General features: G+C 34.0%; 1 protein-coding gene and 3 long non-coding RNA genes across 4 annotated transcripts; all 4 read left to right on the plus strand.

The window, feature by feature from the left end:
- Positions 1 to 635: 635 nt before the first annotated feature.
- LOC127106045 (uncharacterized) lies at positions 636 to 1,296 on the plus strand. The gene is made up of 2 exons (XR_007795254.1): positions 636 to 918; positions 1,004 to 1,296. It is a non-coding gene; the product is annotated as an uncharacterized LOC127106045 (long non-coding RNA).
- Positions 1,297 to 3,447: 2,151 nt separating this feature from the next.
- On the plus strand, positions 3,448 to 5,540 carry LOC127106049 (uncharacterized). Its single transcript, XR_007795262.1, has 4 exons — positions 3,448 to 3,805; positions 3,927 to 4,054; positions 4,176 to 4,907; positions 5,028 to 5,540. It is a non-coding gene; the product is annotated as an uncharacterized LOC127106049 (long non-coding RNA).
- Positions 5,541 to 5,738: 198 nt separating this feature from the next.
- Positions 5,739 to 9,714, plus strand: LOC127104479 (dihydropyrimidinase). Its single transcript, XM_051041665.1, has 6 exons — positions 5,739 to 5,851; positions 6,926 to 7,100; positions 7,279 to 7,330; positions 8,043 to 8,312; positions 8,436 to 8,647; positions 9,673 to 9,714. Exons 1-6 carry the CDS (start codon positions 5,739 to 5,741, stop codon positions 9,712 to 9,714), a joined length of 864 nt encoding a protein of 287 aa, XP_050897622.1.
- A 5,558-nt stretch (positions 9,715 to 15,272) lies between these two features.
- LOC127106048 (uncharacterized) lies at positions 15,273 to 16,200 on the plus strand. Its single transcript, XR_007795261.1, has 3 exons — positions 15,273 to 15,509; positions 15,683 to 15,724; positions 16,087 to 16,200. It is a non-coding gene; the product is annotated as an uncharacterized LOC127106048 (long non-coding RNA).
- Positions 16,201 to 16,841: the final 641 nt, after the last annotated feature.

Genomic DNA, 16,841 nt, shown 5'->3' on the forward strand with positions numbered 1-16,841 from the left:
TGAAAACCAGAATTTCATGTATATGGACCCAACATATTATTCAAAAAGTTTATTTGACAGTAATATATAAGACAACTATTGCCCTTTTGTAATTTGTACAAGTAAAGTGTAAACTTTGAATTTTGTTTGAAATCGTGATTTCCGTTTTTGATTTGGTTCTCACAATATAGATAATGCATTCATAGAAAGTAAGTTACTTTAACTTGTTGGTATCTTCCAAAGGAAACTAGAAATAGGATGTTTGGTTTAGTAGGACTTTCTAATTGTATCTTGTTCTTTTTCCTCTTTCAAAAGACTTCCCATAAAGGTCAATGCCACTCTTTTATGCTTATAACATCATGCGTTTTTATAATTCGTCTTTTTGTTTACTTTAAAATGTTACTCTTTTTATTTCCCAAAATTATTTTAAAATGATTACTAACTTGTTCGTCCGAGTCTTTGTAGGAAGGTATGTACGCTCTTGTCATGAATAGATCAAAAAATGAGTCTTGTGGTCATTACAGGTAATGTTCTTCTATGGCCTATTTTCATTTGGTTTTTAGAATGCATGCTAAGTGATTGTTTTGTTACAAATAGTCAATACTGCACAAATCTATAATAAATATTGGATTGTTTCTGACACTTTCTTTTTTTGAATTAATATGTACAATTTTTATAAAAATGTGAAGCCTTTTTTTGATTTGAACATTTTCTCACTCGTCTTAATGACTTTTGTTGGCTTTCTTGTAGTGAGCTTATTTACTTTTCAATGCTTACATTGATAATGTTTTGTGGATTTTGTAGGAGGAAAACTTGGAAGAGGTCATTGCACTTACTGTGATATAACTGTTAAATTGTTTGTCTCACACATATCTTTCAGATGCAAAGGATAATACTGACATTATGAATTTTGTTACAGGCCCCGCCCAGGGAGCAAGCGTATGTGACATTTTCATTGTATTAGATTGTGTTGATCCTACTATTGCTAGCAATTTAAGGCATCCCATGATGTACCATTTTGCAGGGGGTTCCATGAGATATAGAAAGTGATGCAGGTCACCTTTGATTTGGAAGCATAATCCAGTCTGCATCCCAGCTCTTTCTCGTATTAAGTTTCATGCACTTCATTAGATTAAGTGATTCTGGTAGATGGAAAGTGTTGTCATTTTTTAAAATTATTTAGGTCGAATGCCAGTAATTTCCAATGCAAATTGTTTTTAATTCAAGTCATGATGGTAACGTTTATTGTAGGAAACACATTCTATGCATTTGAAGATATTGTTTTTTCTAATAACAAATGTTAATATGTTAGTTTTATTATGGTGTGGGTAGGAATAGAACCATCAACCTCAACTCTCTCACTCCATCCTCAAAACACCAAGCCAAGTTTATATCTCTCTATATAATGATATGGTCTAGTTTTGTCTTAGCATTTAGGAGCTTTAATCTACATTCTAATATACATAATTTATGGAGATATATTATTATATTTCTATATTGACGGAGCTGTAGAGGTAGTAATTGCACAAACTCTCGGTACTTAAGTGAGTTATTGATAATTTCATACTGGACCATATGAATTTGTTGAGGAACTTTACAGTTACTGAATATGATTCCATTTTGTATGACTTCCAAAATCATATTTTCTAATTTGTACAAATTTGCTTTAGTGGTTTTTCTTCAATGAAGTTACAACATGGCTACAGTTCATTTAAAATTAGCCATCTTCTTCTTGTGTCGTCTATAAGAAAAATTGCACGGTTGACTTAATATATCCTTGTTATGGTTTTATGGACAATCTTTCTCAATTATTATTATTTGATTGTGCAATTGTGAAGTTGTTATGATCTGCTTGTGATTAGTATGTTCTTTTATTTACCAAAATTATTTGAATTCATAACTAACTTGATCGTCGGAGTTTTTGCAGGTACCACACCTTTGGTTTGGTGTGTCATGCTATGCTCATGAGTATGATGAAACAGAAAGGAAATGCAACATCTTAAAAGCATGGTAGGAAGTTTACCTTTGATTTGAGCTGCTGGCCATGCTTAACAGTCCGGTCTTCAACCGAGCTGAGTGAATGAGATTCATTGACATGGGGGGCCTTCTGAAACATTGGAAATGGGCAGAGGCTGAAAACTTTGGGTGTCAGGCTGTGTTTGAAGTGGGGAGTCATGCCTCAAATATAAATTCTGTGTTTGAAGCATAGCTTATGTGATTCATCCATGATGCTTTAATTGACTTGTATGTGAAGTTCAATTTGCCATATACTTCTGATTTGTTTGGTTTGATACCATTTTTCTGGATTCTATTGCATCTCTACTTGATAGGAGTCCATTAGCCTTAGAAGCATGGCTAGGGTTTGAATTTGATTATTACCTATGTCAATCCTTGAGAATGCTTTGATATGATGCCTTTGTGATATTTTGGTTTTCCTTATTAATTCCATGTTTTTGATCTCATTCATCTACCATATCATTGGATATGTCTAAACTGTCCACACTTGTGTTCATTTCACTTTACAAATTTACATGTTGATCATATGCTTTGATGCTTAATTTGGGTGTGATGTTGTTGCTCATTTTGATTTGATAACTTGTTATTTGCTTTCATTCTTCTTCCATGACTTACTATGGATCACTTTATTTATATTTCATCTATCCTGTCATGACTTGATATGTTTTGTTTAGTTTCCATCTTTTTTCCATGACATGATATGGATTATTCTGTCTACCTTCTATATGTTCTTCCATGACTTGATATGGATTACTTTGTTATCTCTTATCTATTCTTCCATGGCTTGATATGGACTGCTTTGCCTTTATATTATCATTTCTTTACCTATGACATTATATGGATGGCTAATTACTTTTCTCTTATCATGACCTGATGTGTAAATTTGGATTGCGTATTCGTTTGCGTGACTGTTTCAATTACAGCTTTGTAGACTTGTAAATTAATGTTGGTGTTTACCACTGTTGTACGTTCGTTCTTGAACGTTATTTATCCTAGCTTAAGTTTGGTAAACAAATGGTTTTGTTTTTTTTCATGGCATAATATATGTATCAGTATAATATGTATGTTGCTGTTCTGGTTTAATAAGGCACAATATATGTTGCTGTTCTGGTAATACATTGTAAATATGGTATAGTATATATGCTGTTGTTCCTGCATCAGAATGGACTCGTAAAATCTTGTAAATAATACTCCTGTTGCTGTTCTGGTTTAATTTCTGTTTGCATTGCTAAATCATATTCAATCCGTGATTTCGACATTGATAATGTGCCGATATACTGCTGATTATGTGTGTGCCTTTTACGATGTTTCACTTCCGATTTAATCATGTAGTTGCTGCGATTATTTTTCATTAAGTTGTTGCAAATCATGTCAGAGTCTTTGCAGGCAGGTACCACAACCTTGCTATGCACGTGTCATGAATAGATTAAAATCAGTCTTGAGGTCCTTATGCGGTAATGTTCTTCTGTTTGCCTCTTTTCATTTTGTTTTTACTATATATATACACAAGGTGATTGTTTTGTTATAAATACTGCACAAATATTGTGGCGAAATGCTACTTTCCGAATACAGTGAGTGGTTGAGTTCTGCAGTTTATTTTGAGCTATTTCTGACACTTTCTTTGATTATACGGGTGTCAGTGGTATTGTTTTCATTTTGAAATGTAATTCTGGAGTCCCAACACCAAACCGTATTAGATTTTTCTTGACAGAGAGTGGTTAGTCCTGCCAAGGTTTCATGATTTTCTCACTTTACTGTGACATGTCATCACTGTACTAAAGCTGCTTTGGGGATAAGGATGCTTGACCAAGTGCGTGTTAACTCATTGCTATCTTTATTTGTTATAGATTGATGAACTATTTGATGGTTTTGTTTTATTTCCCAACATTATTTTGAATCCATTGTTAACATGATCGTCGGAGACATTGTAGGTACCACACCCTTGCTATGAATATTTCATAAATAGATCAAAAACAGTCTTGAGGTCATCAGAGATGATGTTCTTCTGTTTGCCTCTTTTGATTTGGTTTGATTTGTTTGTGCTCAACATATTATTCAGGTTCATTCTTTCATATCATTTTTTGAATTAATATGTACAATTTTTATAAAAATGTGAAGCCTTTTTTTGATTTGAACATTTTCTCACTCGTCTTAATGACTTTTTGTTGGCTTTCTTGTAGTGAGCTTATTTACTTTTCAATGCTTACATTGATAATGTGTTGTGGATTTTGTAGGAGGAAAACTTGGAAGAGGTCATTGCACTTACTGTGATATAACTGTTAAATTGTTTGTCTCACACATATCTTTCAGATGCAAAGGATAATACTGACATTATGAATTTTGTTACTGGCCCCGCCCAGGGAGCAAGCGTATGTGACATTTTCATTGTATTAGATTGTGTTGATCCTACTATTTCTAGCAATTTAAGGCATCCCATGATGCACCATTTTGCAGGGATAGGTTTTTTTCGGACTTACCCTTAAGTTTTCTTCAATGCAATGATTAAATGAACTTGTTCTTTGTCTAATTTCAGTATTTCTTCCATATTAAATTTAGCTGCCTTACTCACTTGTTCAGGTCATTTTTGCTGATTTTATGGTAATCTGTGATCGGTTCCATGAGATTTAGAAAGTGATGCAGGGACGCCTTAAATCATGCTCAACAAGCTGCTAGAGTGTTCAAAAACAGAAGCAGCCTGCGGTCTACCCTATTGGAAGCACCATCCGTTCTTCAACCCAACTACGAGTGGATGAGTGTCATTGACTCGAGGGCCTGCTGGAACATTGGAAATGGGCAAAGGGTGAAAATGTTGGGTGACAACTGGTTCCTGGGTCAGGCTGAGTTTGAAGTGTGGAGTCCTGCCTCAACCCTAGTGATTCGGTTAATCGAAGATGACGCAAACAATGGAAATTGTGAGTTATTCTTCATCTATTTTAATGCTGATTAAGAAACAAAAGATAAAGTTCTTAGATGATGAGATTCCTCACATGATCACACTATCGTCACCTCATCATACTCCCTCACCACTGCAGCAAACACGCTTACCGTTAATGAATGAAATGATTGAGCTTGGTGAGATGCGGTTAGAACTGTTTCGTCTCATTAACAACACCCAAGAAGCCATTGATGCTGAAAGAACGAGGAAAATCGCAATCTTGATGTCATTTAGATAGTAACTAACAACTTTTTATTCATTTCAAATTGATTTTAATGTTATTTTGAATCTATGCTTGTGTCATGATGAGTAGGATGAAACTCCTTCTTCAGGTAATGTATCTGTCTTTTTGCACTTACTGTGTGATCTAACAATCAAATTATTTGTCCCACTCATTTCTTACATACGATAATCACGTTGCAGTTTAGGTCCTATACATTGCATTCATACAAAGTAACTTGAAATAGAAAGATATTTAGTATGTTGTTCTTTTTCCTTTTTCACAGACTTGCCATAAAGGTTATTGTCACTCTTTTATGCTTATAATTCCATCATGTCTTGCTAATTTCTTTACTCTAAAACGTTACTCTTAGTGTCTTTTCATGTCACAAGTCTTACTATACTGTCAGAGTCTTTGCAGGCAGATACCACAGCCTTGCTATGCACGTGTCATGAATAGATTAAAATCAGTTTTGAGGTCCTTATGAGGTAATGTTCTTCTGTTTGCCTCTTTTCATTTTGTTTTCACTATATATATATACACAAGGTGATTGTTTTGTTATAAATACTGCAAAAATATTGTGGCGAAATGCTACTTTCCGAATACAGTGAGTGGTTGAGTTCTGCAGTTTATTTTGAGCTATTTCTGACACTTTCTTTGATTATACAGGTGTCACAGTGGTATCGTTTTCATTTTGAAATGTAATTCTGGAGTCCCAACACCAAACCGTATTAGATTTTTCTTGACAGAGAGTGGTTAGTCCTACCAAGGTTTCATGATTTGCTCACTTTACTGTGACATGTCATCACTGTACTAAAGCTGCTTTGGGGATAAGGATGCTTGACCAAGTGCTTGTTAACTCATTTCTATCTTTATTTGTTATAGATTGATGAACTATTTGATGGTTTTGTTTTATTTCCCAACATTATTTTGAATCCATTATTAACATGATCGTCGGAGACATTGTAGGTACCACACCCTTGCTATGAATATTTCATAAATACATCAAAAACAATCTTGAGGTCATCAGAGATGATGTTCTTCTGTTTGCCTCTTTTGATTTGGTTTGATTTGTTTGTGCTCAACATATTATTCAAGTTCATTCGTTTATTTCATTTTTTGAATTAATATGTACAATTTTTCTAAAAATGTGAAGCCTTTTTTTGATTTGAACATTTTTTCACTCGTCTTAAGGACTCTTTGTTGGCTTTCTTGTAGTGAGCTATTTACTTTTCAATGCTTACATTGATAATGTTTTGTGGATTTTGTAGGAGGATAACTTGGAAGAGTTTGGTGAATATTAAAATAATAGAGTTATAACCTATTATGTCCTTGCACTTACTGTTAAATTGTTTGTTCCGCATTTATCTTTCATGTGTCTGTTTATGTTCTATAGAATGCATACATGCTAATGTTTGATGTTTTGATATTGTTTCTATTTCAATTATTCCTTCATGAATGATCGTTTGATTATTTATGAGTTTGGCTTTAGATTATTTCTTCCATTGTTTGATTTTGAATAGGATTTGTATTTTAATTGTTGGAAGCTGTTGTATTAATCAATGAATGATGTGAATCTAAATTCTAATATAACAATCTGATTTAGTTCAATCTCCTAAGCTTTGTTTATTTTATTAACAGAAAACAATTAACTACACTTGTTTGCATTTTCCAGGAGTAACTAGAAATAGAATGCAAATATCTAATGGTGTCCGACACCGACCCATATCTACACCTCTTATCATCGAGTTTTGAATTTGGATTTTGAAATTCAGTTTTGTGAAGCTGGAATTGGGAATTGGGTACGGAGACTCTTCCTGTGGACCTTCAATTCCATCATCATCCAAGTTGTTGATCAAAGGCGGTACTGTGGTTAATGCTCACCATCAACAAATCGCCGATGTTTATATTGAAGACGGTGTCATCGTTGTTGTTAATCCAACTATCACTGTATTATTTCTCAAATGAATCATTCTTAACTTGCAATTATTTACTCCAAGACACTTATCATGTTAAAATGAACACAATTCTTAAGAAATGAAAATAAAAAGTGTTTTCACAAATTTTGTATTCAACTTTATGCTTTCTGTCCTAGGATTTTTTACTTTTGTAATTTCGGTATTGCCAGGTTGGAGATGAGGTGCGTGTCATAGATGCTACTGGCAAGTTTGTTATGCCAGGTTAGACCTTTGATTTTTAATCTTACAACACTTCCAGTACTTACACCTATGCGGTTGCGACAATTTTTTAAAACCTTGCTTATATTTGACACTTTAGGTTGAAGGTGTGTCTCGGTGACTAACATTTATATGACACTGACACGTGTGGATACATACGACCAATGATCACTTCCATTTCAACGTATTATTGTTGATGCCTACGTGTCTGGGTTGATATCATGTCTGTTGTTTGTGTTTGAATTGGTATTTCGTAGGCTCTTATTAGTTCTCTGAGGTTTTACCATCGGAGTGTTCCACTTCATATCTAGGGTGAAAATGTATTGTTATAAAAGCAATCCATTCTTAGCAATAATTAAGAATAGTGAAGAGTTTGTGTGAAATTCAAAGGAGCGCTATGTCCCTCTTATGCAGACCAATGTGGGACCAATTGAAGTTCTTTAAGAACTACATCATTGGTGTGAAAAGTGAGTGATTTACTTAATTAAAAGTGTTGTGGCATAGTTGAGTCCACTTAGTCAACCTAAGATGGGTTCTATTGTTGTTGATGCTCTAACACCTATACAATAGTTAAATGCTTCTTAAACGAATCACCGTAACGATGTCATTTGTATGCATGAATTTAGTTTCTTACATTTCATCTTGATGTCAATTTGACATCATCATCATCAGATTTTGACATACCATATGATTGCATCTTTTTGTTTACTAACAGGAGGCATTGATCCTCATATTCATCTAGAGTTTGAGTTTATGAACATTGTAACGAAGGATGACTTCTTCAGTGGCCAGGCCGCAGCATTGGCTGGTGGGACGACAATGCACATTGACTTTGCCATACCAATTGATGGGAGTTTAACGGCCGGTTTCGAAGCCTATGAAAAGAAGGCGAAGAAGTCTTGCATGGATTATGGTTTCCATATGGCTATTATCAAATGGGATGAAACAGTTGCAAGAGAAATGGAGCTCATGGTCAAGGAGAAAGGTTATAATTTTACTTCCTTTTTGCATTTTAGATAATTTGATTTATTATGAGGCAATAACCCTGTGGAAGGGCTCTGAGGAATTTATTTCACGAAGTAAGTACATCTTTGTTTTCTGATTGTAGGTATCAATTCTTTTAAGTTTTTCATGGCTTACAAAGGAGCTCTTATGATCGGTGATGAGCTTCTTCTACAAGGACTTAAAATGTGCAAGTCTCTCGGTGCCTTAGCCATGGTCCATGCAGAAAACGGAGATGCTGTGGATGAAGGGCAAAAGAAGATGATAGAGCTTGGAATAACTGGACCCGAGGGACATGCTCTTTCAAGGCCTCCAGTGGTTAGTCTCATTTTTGCTCTTTTTAATAAATAGTTTACTGAATAATAGAATTGAAGAGAATAATGGAATACAGATACTGATCATGTCTGGTTTCATTTCATCGTCTAGTACTCTAGACTATTTTACTACGTCATAATGATATTTTCTCCTCATTTTTCAGCCACCCCTTTACATCTCTGACAATCACACTTAGTCGACTTACTTCACACTTAGTCGACTTACTTCACAGCCACCCCTTTTTGAAAACCAGAATTTCATGTATATGGACCCAACATATTATTCAAAAAAGTTTATTTGACAGTAATATATAAAACAATTATTGCCCTTTTGTAATTTGTACATGTAAAGTGTAAACTTTGAATTTTGTTTGAAATCCTGATTTCTGTTTTTGATTTGGTTCTCACAATATAGATAATGCATTCATAGGAAGTAAGTTACTTTAACTTGTTGGTATCTTCCAAAGGAAACTAGAAATAGGATGTTTGGTTTAGTAGGACTTTCTAATTGTATCTTGTTCTTTTTCCTCTTTCAAAAGACTTCCCATAAAGGTGAATGCCACTCTTTTATGCTTATAACATCATGCGTTTTTATAATTCCGTCTTTTTGTTTACTCTAAAATGTTACTCTTTTTATTTCCCAAAATTATTTTAAAATGATAACTAACTTGTTCGTCCGAGTCTTTGTAGGAAGGTATGTACGCTCTTGTCATGAATAGATCAAAAAATGAGTCTTGTGGTCATTACTGGTAATGTTCTTCTATGGCCTCTTTTCATTTGGTTTTTAGAATGTATGCTAAGTGATTGTTTTGTTACAAATAGTCAATACTGCACAAATCTATAATAAATATTGGATTGTTTCTGACACTTTCTTTTTTTGAATTAATATGTACAATTTTATAAAAATGTGAAGCCTTTTTTTGATTTGAACATTTTCTCACTCGTCTTAATGAATTTTTGTTGGCTTTCTTGTAGTGAGCTTATTTACTTTTCAATGCTTACATTGATAATGTGTTGTGGATTTTGTAGGAGGAAAACTTGGAAGAGGTCATTGCACTTACTGTGATATAACTGTTAAATTGTTTGTCTCACACATATCTTTCAGATGCAAAGGATAATACTGACATTATGAATTTTGTTATAGGCCCCGCCCAGGGAGCAAGCGTATGTGACATTTTCATTGTATTAGATTGTGTTGATCCTACTATTTCTAACAATTTAAGGCATCCCATGATGCACCATTTTGCAGGGATAGGTTTTTTTCGGACTTACCCTTAAGTTTTCTTCAATGCAATGATTAAATGAACTTGTTCTTTGTCTAATTTCAGTATTTCTTCCATATTAAATTTAGCTGCCTTACTCACTTGTTCAGGTCATTTTTGTTGATTTTATGGTAGTCTGTGATCGGTTCCATGAGATATAGAAAGTGATGCAGGTCACCTTTGATTTGGAAGCATAATCCTGTCTGCATCCCAGCTCTTTCTCGTATTAAGTTTCATGCACTTCATTAGATTAAATCACATACGTTTGTGATTCTGGTAGATGGAAAGTGTTGTCATTTTTTAAAATTATTTAGGTCGAATGCCAGTAATTTCCAATGCAAATTGTTTTTAATTCAAGTCATGATGGTAACGTTTATTGTAGGAAACACATTCTATGCATTTGAAGATGTTGTTTTTTCTATTAACAAATGTTAATATGTTAGTTTTATTATGGTGTGGGTATGAATAGAACCATCAACCTCAACTCTCTCACTCCATCCTCAAACCACCAAGCCAAGTTTATATCTCTCTATATAATGATATGGTCTAGTTTTGTCTTAGCATTTAGGAGCTTTAATCTACATTCTAATATACATAATTTATGGAGATATATTATTATTATATTTCTATATTGGCGGAGCTGTAGAGGTAGTAATTGCACAAACTCTCGGTACTTAAGTGAGTTATTGATAATTTCATACTGGACCATATGAATTTGTTGAGGAACTTTACGGTTACTGAATATGATTCCATTTTGTATGACTTCCAAAATCATATTTTCTAATTTGTACAAATTTGCTTTAGTGGTTTTTCTTCAATGAAGTTACAGCATGGCTACAGTTCATTTAAAATTAGCCATCTTCTTCTTGTGTCGTCTATAAGAAAAATTGCACGGTTGACTTAATATATCCTTGTTATGGTTTTATGGACAATCTTTCTCAATTATTATTATTTGATTGTGCAATTGTGAAGTTGTTATGATCTGCTTGTGATTAGTATGTTCTTTTATTTACCAAAATTATTTGAATTCATAACTAACTTGATCGTCGGAGTTTTTGCAGGTACCACACCTTTGGTTTGGTGTGTCATGCTATGCTCATGAGTATGATGAAACAGAAAGGAAATGCAACATCTTAAAAGCATGGTAGGAAGTTTACCTTTGATTTGAGCTGCTGGCCATGCTTAACAGTCCGGTCTTCAACCGAGCTGAGTGAATGAGATTCATTGACATGGGGGGCCTTCTGAAACATTGGAAATGGGCAGAGGCTGAAAACTTTGGGTGTCAGGCTGTGTTTGAAGTGGGGAGACATGCCTCAAATATAAATTCTGTGTTTAAAGCATAGCTTATGTGATTCATCCATGATGCTTTAATTGACTTGTATGTGAAGTTCAATTTGCCATATAATTCTGATTTGTTTGGTTTGATACCATTTTTCTAGATTCTATTGCATCTCTACTTGATAGGAGTCCATTAGCCTTAGAAGCATGGCTAGGGTTTGAATTTGATTATTACCTATGTCAACCCTTGAGAATGCTTTGATATGATGCCTTTGTGATATTTTGGTTTTCCTTATTAATTCCATGTTTTTGATCTCATTCATCTACCATATCATTGGATATGTCTAAACTGTCCACACTTGTGTTCATTTCACTTTACAAATTTACATGTTGATCATATGCTTTGATGCTTAATTTGGGTGTGATGTTGTTGCTCATTTTGATTTGATAACTTGTTATTTGCTTTCATTCTTCTTCCATGACTTGCTATGGATCACTTTATTTATATTTCATCTATCCTGTCATGACTTGATATGTTTTGTTTAGTTTCCATCTTTTTTCCATGACATGATATGGATTATTGTGTCTACCTTCTATATGTTCTTCCATGACTTGATATGGATTACTTTGTTATCTCTTATCTATTCTTCCATGACTTGATATGGACTGCTTTGCCTTTATATTATCATTTCTTTACCTATGACATTATATGGATGGCTAATTACTTTTCTCTTATCATGACCTGATGTGTCTTACTTTGTGAATTTGTTCCTACTTTCACCATGACTTGATATGGATTTGTCTTCTTCTTTAGCTCTTTTACTTGTGTGGATAACATGTTCCCCATAGAATTTCTTTGGTTCATTATTGGTTAAGATTGGACTAAAGGAGACCTTAGGTTTGTTAACCAAGCATGACAACATGTAGTTGCTGCGATTATGCATCTATTGACTTGTAAATTTGGATTGCGTATTCGTTTGCGTGACTGTTTCAATTACAGCTTTGTAGACTTGTAAATTAATGTTGGTGTTTACCACTGTTGTACGTTCGTTCTTGAACGTTATTTATCCTAGCTTAAGTTTGGTAAACAAATGGTTTTGTTTTTTTTCATGGCATAATATATGTATCAGTATAATATGTATGTTGCTGTTCTGGTTTAATAAGGCACAATATATGTTGCTGTTCTGGTAATACATTGTAAATATGGTATAGTATATATGCTGTTGTTCCTGCATCAGAATGGACTCGTAAAATCTTGTAAATAATACTCCTGTTGCTGTTCTGGTTTAATTTCTGTTTGCATTGCTAAATCATATTCAATCCGTGATTTCGACATTGATAATGTGCCGATATACTGCTGATTATGTGTGTGCCTTTTACGATGTTTCACTTCCGATTTAATCATGTAGTTGCTGCGATTATTTTTCATTAAGTTGTTGCAAATCATGTCAGAGTCTTTGTAGGCAGGTACCACAACCTTGCTATGCACGTGTCATGAATAGATTAAAATCAGTCTTGAGGTCCTTATGAGGTAATGTTCTTCTGTTTGCCTCTTTTCATTTTGTTTTTACTATATATATACACAAGGTGATTGTTTTGTTATAAATACTGCACAAATATTGTGGCGAAATGCTACTTTCCGAATACAGTGAGTGGTTGAGTTCTGCAGTTTATTTTGAGCTATTTCTGACACTTTCTTTGATTATACGGGTGTCAGTGGTATTGTTTTCATTTTGAAATGTAATTCTGGAGTCCCAACACCAAACCGTATTAGATTTTTCTTGACAGAGAGTGGTTAGTCCTGCCAAGGTTTCATGATTTTCTCACTTTACTGTGACCTGTCATCACTGTACTAAAGCTGCTTTGGGGATAAGGATGCTTGACCAAGTGCGTGTTAACTCATTACTATCTTTATTTGTTATAGATTGATGAACTATTTGATGGTTTTGTTTTATTTCCCAACATTATTTTGAATCCATTATTAACATGATCGTCGGAGACATTGTAGGTACCACACCCTTGCTATGAATATTTCATAAATAGATCAAAAACAGTCTTGAGGTCATCAGAGATGATGTTCTTCTGTTTGCCTCTTTTGATTTGGTTTGATTTGTTTGTGCTCAACATATTATTCAGGTTCATTCTTTCATATCATTTTTTGAATTAATATGTACAATTTTTATAAAAATGTGAAGCCTTTTTTTGATTTGAACATTTTCTCACTCGTCTTAATGACTTTTTGTTGGCTTTCTTGTAGTGAGCTTATTTACTTTTCAATGCTTACATTGATAATGTGTTGTGGATTTTGTAGGAGGAAAACTTGGAAGAGGTCATTGCACTTACTGTGATATAACTGTTAAATTGTTTGTCTCACACATATCTTTCAGATGCAAAGGATAATACTGACATTATGAATTTTGTTACTGGCCCCGCCCAGGGAGCAAGCGTATGTGACATTTTCATTGTATTAGATTGTGTTGATCCTACTATTTCTAGCAATTTAAGGCATCCCATGATGCACCATTTTGCAGGGATATTTTTTTTCGGACTTACCCTTAAGTTTTCTTCAATGCAATGATTAAATGAACTTGTTCTTTGTCTAATTTCAGTATTTCTTCCATATTAAATTTAGCTGCCTTACTCACTTGTTCAGGTCATTTTTGCTGATTTTATGGTAATCTGTGATCGGTTCCATGAGATTTAGAAAGTGATGCAGGGACGCCTTAAATCATGCTCAACAAGCTGCTAGAGTGTTCAAAAACAGAAGCAGCCTGCGGTCTACCCTATTGGAAGCACCATCCGTTCTTCAACCCAACTACGAGTGGATGAGTGTCATTGACTCGAGGGCCTGCTGGAACATTGGAAATGGGCAAAGGGTGAAAATGTTGGGTGACAACTGGTTCCTGGGTCAGGCTGAGTTTGAAGTGTGGAGTCCTGCCTCAACCCTAGTGATTCGGTTAATCGAAGATGACGCAAACAATGGAAATTGTGAGTTATTCTTCATCTATTTTAATGCTGATTAAGAAACAAAAGATAAAGTTCTTAGATGATGAGATTCCTCACATGATCACACTATCGTCACCTCATCATACTCCCTCACCACTGCAGCAAACACGCTTACCGTTAATGAATGAAATGATTGAGCTTGGTGAGATGCGGTTAGAACTGTTTCGTCTCATTAACAACACCCAAGAAGCCATTGATGCTGAAAGAACGAGGAAAATCGCAATCTTGATGTCATTTAGATAGTAACTAACAACTTTTTATTCATTTCAAATTGATTTTAATGTTATTTTGAATCTATGCTTGTGTCATGATGAGTAGGATGAAACTCCTTCTTCAGGTAATGTATCTGTCTTTTTGCACTTACTGTGTGATCTAACAATCAAATTATTTGTCCCACTCATTTCTTACATACGATAATCACGTTGCAGTTTAGGTCCTATACATTGCATTCATACAAAGTAACTTGAAATAGAAAGATATTTAGTATGTTGTTCTTTTTCCTTTTTCACAGACTTGCCATAAAGGTTATTGTCACTCTTTTATGCTTATAATTCCATCATGTCTTGCTAATTTCTTTACTCTAAAACGTTACTCTTAGTGTCTTTTCATGTCACAAGTCTTACTATATTGTCAGAGTCTTTGCAGGCAGATACCACAGCCTTGCTATGCACGTGTCATGAATAGATTAAAATCAGTTTTGAGGTCCTTATGAGGTAATGTTCTTCTGTTTGCCTCTTTTCATTTTGTTTTCACTATATATATACACAAGGTGATTGTTTTGTTATAAATACTGCACAAATATTGTGGCGAAATGCTACTTTCCGAATACAGTGAGTGGTTGAGTTCTGCAGTTTATTTTGAGATATTTCTGACACTTTCTTTGATTATACGGGTGTCACAGTGGTATTATTTTCATTTTGAAATGTAATTCTGGAGTCCCAACACCAAACCGTATTAGATTTTACTTGACAGAGAGTGGTTAGTCCTACCAAGGTTTCATGATTTGCTCACTTTACTGTGACATGTCATCACTGTACTAAAGCTGCTTTGGGGATAAGGATGCTTGACCAAGTGCTTGTTAACTCATTTCTATCTTTATTTGTTATAGATTGATGAACTATTTGATGGTTTTGTTTTATTTCCCAACATTATTTTGAATCCATTATTAACATGATCGTCGGAGACATTGTAGGTACCACACCCTTGCTATGAATATTTCATAAATAGATCAAAAACAATCTTGAGGTCATCAGAGATGATGTTCTTCTGTTTGCCTCTTTTGATTTGGTTTGATTTGTTTGTGCTCAACATATTATTCAGGTTCATTCGTTTATTTCATTTTTGAATTAATATGTACAATTTTTCTAAAAATGTGAAGCCTTTTTTTGATTTGAACATTTTTTCACTCGTCTTAAGGACTCTTTGTTGGCTTTCTTGTAGTGAGCTATTTACTTTTCAATGCTTACATTGATAATGTTTTGTGGATTTTGTAGGAGGATAACTTGGAAGAGTTTGGTGAATATTAAAATAATAGAGTTATAACCTATTATGTCCTTGCACTTACTGTTAAATTGTTTGTTCCGCATTTATCTTTCATGTGTCTGTTTATGTTCTATAGAATGCATACATGCTAATGTTTGATGTTTTGATATTGTTTCTATTTCAATTATTCCTTCATGAATGATCGTTTGATTATTTATGAGTTTGGCTTTAGATTATTTCTTCCATTGTTTGATTTTGAATAGGGTTTGTATTTTAATTGTTGGAAGCTGTTGTATTAATCAATGAATGATGTGAATCTAAATTCTAATATAACAATCTGATTTAGTTCAATCTCCTAAGCTTTGTTTATTTTATTAACAGAAAACAATTAACTACACTTGTTTGCATTTTCCAGGAGTAACTAGAAATAGAATGCAAATATCTAATGGTGTCCGACACCGACCCATATCTACACCTCTTATCATCGAGTTTTGAATTTGGATTTTGAAATTCAGTTTTGTGAAGCTGGAATTGGGATTGGGTACGGAGACTCTTCCTGTGGACCTTCAATTCCATCATCATCCAAGTTGTTGATCAAAGGCGGTACTGTGGTTAATGCTCACCATCAACAAATCGCCGATGTTTATATTGAAGACGGTGTCATCGTTGTTGTTAATCCAACTATCACTGTATTATTTCTCAAATGAATCATTCTTAACTTGCAATTATTTACTCCAAGACACTTATCATGTTAAAATGAACACAATTCTTAAGAAATGAAAATAGAAAGTGTTTTCACAAATTTTGTATTCAACTTTATGCTTTCTGTCCTAGGATTTTTTACTTTTGTAATTTCGGTATTGCCAGGTTGGAGATGAGGTGCGTGTCATAGATGCTACTGGCAAGTTTGTTATGCCAGGTTAGACCTTTGATTTTTAATCTTACAACACTTCCAATGATGATTCTTTCTGGGTTTATAACTATGTAGTACTTACACCTATGCGGTTGCGACAATTTTTTAAAACCTTGCTTATATTTGACACTTTAGGTTGAAGGTGTGTCTCGGTGACTAACATTTATATGACACTGACACTGACACGTGTGGATACATACGATCAATGATCACTTCCATTTCAACGTATTATTGTTGATGCCTACGTGTCAGGGTTG

The sequence above is a fragment of the Lathyrus oleraceus genome, chromosome 7 (assembly GCF_024323335.1).
Source record: "Lathyrus oleraceus cultivar Zhongwan6 chromosome 7, CAAS_Psat_ZW6_1.0, whole genome shotgun sequence".
Classification (NCBI taxonomy): domain Eukaryota; kingdom Viridiplantae; phylum Streptophyta; class Magnoliopsida; order Fabales; family Fabaceae; genus Lathyrus; species Lathyrus oleraceus.